Below are 7281 nucleotides of genomic sequence, written 5' to 3' on the forward strand. Positions count from 1 at the left end.
CTCTGGTGCAAATTACTGACCTCTGTCATCATTTTAGGTGGGGGAACTTGCACAATCGGTGGCTGACTAAATACTTTTTTGCCCCACTGTACATGTGTGTGCAGTTGGTGAAAGTGGCTCTGGTGTATCACAGGGATAGAAAAGCTCTTTATAAATGGAGTTCTTTTCCCATAGTAGTACACAATTGTGTAGTTGTCACTACATTCACCGTACAGGTGAAAGATCCTCAGTTCAAGACTCAGAGGAGACACAAATCCGGCCTCAGGGGAGTCATGAGCTGGTGTACTCTTAGTGCTGGTCATACCTCGCCCAGGAGGGCTGAATCAGGAAGGACATCCAGCGTAAAACTGTGCCAAATCAAACATGCGGACCCATCCACTGTGCCCACCCCTTGGGAAATAAAGGAAGTGGGCTGCACCCCTAACTTCTGACCTCAGCAATATCAAAATGGATGAGTTGTAAAACCGAAGCTCACACACTCTTCAGCTGTTATGTGGTTGGGACGTGCATTATTGTTCTATACATAGCCGTTGGCACATTGTGACGTGTAATATTGTTTTTCCGCGCCAGCTGATTTTATCTCTCACTGAGGATACAGCGACCATTAGTCATCCGGGGAATGACTTCTGGACTTTGTCTCACTTGTTGTCTCCAGACAGTGGCTGAAGTCTGAAGACATCCAGAGGATCTCATTGTTCTTTCACAACAAAGCCCTGGAGAAAGAGGTAGGCGACTGCATACAAAACAGCAGCCGGCATCGCTCGCTGGGAGAAACAAATCAATGCAACTGTGTGGGTATCGGTGGAAAAGAAGTTGTTATGCAGGCTATATAAGGCTTATAGAACACAGGGGTGTCCACTAAATATTCTATACTACACCTCTGACTTCAAATTTCCATACTCGTCTCATCATTTGGAGATTACCACTATATTACACTAGTACACTATAGCTAGAGTGTCCTTTCCATTAAGACTGATTGTTGTTACTTCTTTTGTTTTACGCTACCTAAATTTAGAGTATCATTAGAAACCAGTATAAACTTGTAGGTGCTGAAAGTTAAACCCTGAATTCACAGCAATTACATGGTAAATGTTAAGCACTATCATTTTTTTCACACATGAACAATTCTAACTTGTTTGCAAAGCATGTTTAGTGCTCGTTCTGACTCTGATTTCTGCACTCATGGTCTCGATCTTCTCTCTGCAGTACAGATCCACCACATTACCTGCCTTCAAGTACTACGTCACCTGCGCCTGCCTCATATTCTCCTGTATATTCATAGTGCAGGTCCTCGTCTTGCCCAAGTAAGTCTGTGCCAGTCTTACAGGGTTTACGCGAACTCCAGCTGTGACAGCAGGGCTGATGTGAAAAAGCCATTTGACGCCAGCTGTCTCATCAACGGGCACCGCGCTGAAATGAAAGAGGCAGGGGAGCAAGAGGCGGAATGTTAAAAAAGGCGATGGAGATGAAAGGGCAGCGTGTCTGCTAGTGATTAGAGATCAGGTGAATCAAAGTGTGGCGTCTCTTTAATAGCGGGGAGAGAGAGATTCGCGGTCATGCTAATTTACTGCTTCTGGGAGCCAAAAGTGTAATTCAGCATCTGAGAGGCCATTGATTTTCTAATTCAGCCGTCTCACCCTCTTTACCTTTGCTCTGTTTGCTGCAGCATCGCGTCGCACATTTTAGACGTGACATCATCAGTTTTATGGCAAGCGTCCTTAAATCAGCCGTTACCGTGTTACTCCACAGGAAAACTGAAACATGAGCAAACCTGTTTTTGAGCCACACGATCCATGTTATTCTGCCTTAGTGTAAACGAACTGCAGGTCTGAGGCAGAGTACATTAAAAGTTCTGTGATATTTATTGGCCTGGATGGCACTTTAGGCTAACCCTGAGAGGTGCCAAGAGACTAAAGAGCAATGTGTGTGTGTCTGTGTGTGTGTTGCAGAACTGCTGTGCTCGGGATCTCCTTTGGGATGGCATTCCTGTTATTGGCTTTGATCCTGCTCCTTTGCTTCGCTGGTCACATTCTGGTAGGTTCAAATACACACAGAAAAGCATGTGCAGACTCAAAGAAACCCCAGTTTTAATAAACATATGCACAACATAACCCTAAGATAGCCTGTTTAATACGTCTGTGCCCCAGTTTTGATGAGTTAACTTCTAGTATGTCATTAGTCTGTTGCTTAGCACTAATTAGCCAGTATCGCTGTCTGTATATGGCATCAATACAGCTTAGGGATGTGTCTTATTAACCTAGTTTGCTAGTGGTACCTGATAACGCTCCACCAGAATCATAGACTGTATGTAAATGATGAACACAGCGGTTTTACCATTGGTTTCTCAACCCTACAACTTGAAGCTACTATTTATATTTTTGTGGAGCCAGAAATACCCATTTTCAGATGACAGTTGGGTGGTGTGGTAGGTTATTAGCAAGCTGGGTTAAAATGCTTCATTCTTAAACTATGCATGCCTTCTAAAAAGTGCTCAATAACACTAATAAATACTAGACTTGTGTTTAGTGTACGGTAAACTTCTTGGACAGGCTGTACCTCAGAACATGTTCGGTTTAAATGTTCCAATAGGGACCAATCAGACTGTGAACTTGTTCATTTCATAGCTGAAGTTGTGGTGAGAGTCTGTGGGTATGAGCTCACTTCTACAGTTAGTGGCCATTTAAGGAATTGCAGCTTTTGGGATCTCAACATTGGCCAGAGGTTGAAGTTTGGTGTAAAGCTCTAACTATGCTATATAAATTTACGAGCCAACTTTGATTAGGTACCCCAGTTCAGCTTCTCATTAACACAAATCCTGAATATGTCAATCAAATGGCAGCAACTCAGTGCGCTTAGGCTTGTAGACATGGTCAAGACGGACTGCTGAAAAATGATTTGCTTGTGCCAGAGGTCAGAGGAAGGAAATAGTAACTCAAATAACCACTCATTACAACCAAGATATGCAGAAGAGTATCTCTGAATACACAAGATATCAAACCTTGAAGCCCGTCTGGTCTGATGAGTCTCGATTTCTGCTGTGAGATTCAGATAGTAGGGTCAAATTTGTCATAAACAACATGATAGCTTGGATCCATCCTACCTTGTATCAGTGGTTCAGGCTGGTGGTAGTGTAGTGGTGTGGGGGATTTTCTTGGCACACTGAGCATTGACTGAGTATTGTTACTGACCAATGACTCCTCCCAGCAGACGCACCATGTCTCAAAGCTCATATCATCTCAAATTGGTTTCTTCAACATGGCAATAAGTGCATTGTACTCAACCGGTCTTTCAGTTTAACAGATTCCTTTGGGAATTAGTGGAACAGGACATTCTGCTCATGAATGTACAGCTGACAAATCTGCAGCAGCTGTGTGATGCTATCATGTCAATATGGGCTAAACTCTCAGAGGAATGTTTCCAGCAACTGATTGAATTAGTGCCACGAGGAATTAACCAGCCTGGTCCTACCCACACGTAACTATGTTTTATATATACAGTAAAACGACAATGTTTTTTGCACTTACTACCTCCTACATAAAATGTATCTCTATAAATAACAGTGTAATTAGATCCTTTATACTTGAGAGATGGTTGATTATGAGAAAAGATTAACAGATGTTCAGCAGAGGAACAGCTGCTATCATTACATGTGAGGAGTATTAGCGCATGCATGAATTCCCTGCTACAGCTAGCTTTCCAACATAAGTATTGGTTTGGGTATTGTTTTCAGTCAGCCACAAGAAGCTGACACAGGATTTATGGACAATCAATAATGGTTTCTCCCTTAAGAACCCATTTCCTTGTCCTCCTTTCTCTGGAGAGTATTATCACACAATAGACGTGGGTCACTTCTAGTTAGTGGGGAGATATCAATAACCGTGGGTCTCTCCTGACCTAGATATTCAAAAAGGATGAGTTTGCACTAACCATGATTTTAACAGTCAATATGTTCCCAGTTAAAGCTGCAGTGGTCACGCATGTGACTAATGAGAAACCTTGCATGCTCTGTGTGCTTTGGTTCCGTGCGCCCGGTTGGGTTTGTGTAAGTCATTATTAATGGGGCATATAATAGCTAAAGGACATGTTCCATTCATCTGTGAAAGAGTGCATTACACGGTTATTGTGATCAAACACATTTCTTGGAAAATGTCTTTTCAAGTCAGATGAGCTAAGCTCACCATTTCAGCCAGAGTAGGTGGTTTTTTTTTTGTTTGTTTGTCACTGCTGTAGTGTCGCAAAATACAAGGACACAAAACAAAGCATGTGTGAACATACCGTCCGGAAGGGTGACAAATCAGAAACTAGCCGGCAAGCTAATATACACTAATATAACTTACTTTAGATCATATATCTGCCTGAGGTAAATTGCCAAATTTCTTTTATTTGTCAGCTTAAATGTATCATTTGATATATGCTGAAAGTGTCCCGAGGACACGGAACTATAGTAGTGTGGTTAAATTGAGCACAGAAAAAGCACAAAATAATGTTTCTCTGACAAAAGCTACAATTTGAAAAGACCTGAAAAGTTGGGGGGTTTTTTTCTTAAGAGGAGACGATAATTGTGTTGGATTTATTCTAGTATAAGCATCACTGCTTTGTCAAACAGATGCCCCATTGTCAAAATCCCCCTCCCTCCTCCTGGTATTGAATCCTCCATCTGAACAGGCCTCAGAGAAATCAATGCTACTCTGTATGGCAGCCAGGGAGGACAATGTTCTTGAGTGGCCCCGTAGCTTTCTTTTCCCCCCGCCAGGCTTGTTGAGAAGTTCAAATTATTATGTTATTATCCACATCAGTCTTGATTTTTCTTGGGTCTATAGGGCAAAGAATAGACTTAATAGTATCCTACCTGGGTTAAATAATTCCATATCTAGCCACGCTGATTAAGGATCATTATTAATCCTCTTAACTATTTAATAAAACTGCTAGACCTCTCTCTTTTTGTAGCTTATCCTTTTATTAATGCTAGTTTCTGCTTGTTCTAAAGAAATAAACTGACTGATTGGTTTTCTGCTCTTGTTACGAATCAGGTTTGGGGTTGCCATTTGAAAAGGAAGCCTTAGTAGAGCTTTCGTTGCATGTAAAAGCAAGCCCAACGTAGCCAATGGCAGCATTATTCCCTGTGTATGTACATGGGGATGACAGTTGGTCATTAGTGGGCTCTCCAGGCTCTGCTTGCATAACCCTCTAATGTACTGTGTGCCAGAGCAGAGTGGATAGAAGTCTTTCAAAGGCCTTTACTGCATCTAAACTTATTATTAGACATGCACTGATCAATAAGCCAGTGATTGGAACAGGCTGGTGTCCAGTCGGCCTCTAATTTACACACATCTGTTCCAAAACTGCCACAGTTTGAAATGCACCAACCCAGAAGGTGATAGTAGAACAGCATGAATGAGTATGTGTGAAGGCAACACTGGCCTCACTGACAGTGAGGGATCTGGCAAAGGGAGCCTTCATCAGAGGAATCATAACACATCTCCAGATAAGGAGGTCTTTCTCTCTCCCCCATCCCCAACTGTTCGTGGTAGATGTGTGCGTCTGCCTGAGCCTGCTTGTGCCAGAGGTTTCTGATTGTTTAAAGGGAGTTTTTCTTTCCACTGTCGCCAAGTTCTTGCTCTTGTGTTAGTCTGATTGTTGGGATTTCTCTGTATTATTGTAATGTCTTTACCAGACAGTATTATGCACCTTGAGGTGACCGTTGTTGTGATATGGTGCTATACAGATAGAACTGAATTGACCAATAAGTTCTGACTATAAAATCAAATCCCATATGTTTGGATCTATTGCTGTTTATCATTTAGCTCAGGTCACTGGTAAAACTCATTATTAATACCATTTAGTTGTTTTTTGCATGCATTAAGATGTCTGTGAGTCTTGCCTCCTGTTTACTTGTCTCATAATATATTTACATTGCAAATTACCGTATATTACAGTATTACTGCACTCTACTGCCGGGGTCCAACCCCTGGGCCTTGGACCAGTACCGGTCCGTGAGTCATTTGGTACCGGGCCGCGATAGTTGAGGCTTGGCCGTGAAATTTATGGTTTTCAGGGTTTCATCGTGATTTTTTATCATTTTTATCGTTAACTCGGTTTCCAGTGTGTTATGAATAAATCTTTTTTTTTTGGGTACCGGTACTGGTTTTATTTTGTTATATTTATTCACGACACCTTAAAGACCGGTCCTTGAAAATACTGTCGGACATAAACCGGTCCGTGGCGCAAAAAAGGTTGGGGACCACTGCTCGACTGTATATTACATTCTACCACATATGCAAATTTAATACACTGCTCAGCCTTCTAAGTAAAAGAGAGTCCAAAGATGGTCCTGCTGCCAGCATTACCTTCATATTAACAACAGACGGATGTGTAGCATGCAACTTTTCCAGTTCAGAGATCTTTCTGTTTTCTTTGAATTTCGCACACTAATTATTCCTATATCACAAGACACCACATGGGAATGAATGACCTTCTTGAACTTGTGCCATGTACTTGCTGTAGCTATATCTTTATGCCTTAGGAATCATCTACCCTGGACTGTATATAAATAAAATAAATGTGATGTTTTAAATATACTGTTTTCCAGCTTACAGTATCATTTTTAATTAATCCCCAGAGGAAAGCAGTGTTTCTGTTTAGCACTCCCACTCCCTGTTTCCTCACCTTCATGTCATTCCCTCTGTTTCTTTGTATCCACAGCAGGGAAGGAAGGGGTCCTTCTGCTCTCTTACATGGTTTCCGACTTCTTCTCGCATCATCGTCACCAATAACCCCTGGCTGCGATTGGTCCTCACCATGACGACCACTGCTCTCGTGCTGGTCATGGCTGTCTTTAACATGGTGAGAAGCCAGTTTTAAATGTTGTGAATGTGGTTTGACTGCTGGTTCTTGGAAGTGCTGCTGAAGCGTCAGATAACTATGCCGTGCATTTTCTGATAAAAGCTGCAGTAGCACAGCGGATATTTCTGATGATTTACATGATTTGGTTTGAATAGACTGCACCAACACTGGCTTAAACTTTAACTTTTTTTTTTATAATGCTGTTTATTCTCACAATTGGTGACATTGATAAAGTGTACAAATCAGTGAGCAGCAAACGGAAGCAGACACATCCATCAGTGGGAAATGTGTGTGTGTGTGTGTGTGTGTGTGTGTGTGTGTGTGTGTGTGCGTGTCCGTGCATGTGTGAGTCACACAGATGCTGCATTGCAGGGCTCTCCTCTGAGGGCCATCTAGCTGCAGAAGCCTGAGAGCAAGAGAGGCTAGGGATTCAAGCTC

The 7281-nt window shown here is 42.1% G+C and overlaps 1 protein-coding gene across 2 annotated transcripts in view; it reads left to right on the forward strand.

The window, feature by feature from the left end:
• Positions 1-7281, forward strand: part of adcy2b (adenylate cyclase 2b (brain)) — a 76187-nt gene that overhangs the window by 51494 nt on the left and 17412 nt on the right. The window contains exons 13-16 of one of the 2 annotated variants that reach the window (XM_005745478.1): positions 656-725; positions 1207-1304; positions 1950-2034; positions 6703-6843. In XM_005745478.1, the coding sequence (XP_005745535.1) occupies positions 656-725; positions 1207-1304; positions 1950-2034; positions 6703-6843 (394 nt within the window). The remainder of the gene's footprint in view (positions 1-655; positions 726-1206; positions 1305-1949; positions 2035-6702; positions 6844-7281) is intronic. The other variant, XM_005745479.1, reaches the window with a different exon arrangement.

This window comes from Pundamilia nyererei, unplaced genomic scaffold (genome assembly GCF_000239375.1).
Source record: "Pundamilia nyererei isolate P.nyererei 1_Seehausen unplaced genomic scaffold, PunNye1.0 scaffold00159, whole genome shotgun sequence".
NCBI classification, from domain to species: Eukaryota; Metazoa; Chordata; class Actinopteri; order Cichliformes; family Cichlidae; genus Pundamilia; species Pundamilia nyererei.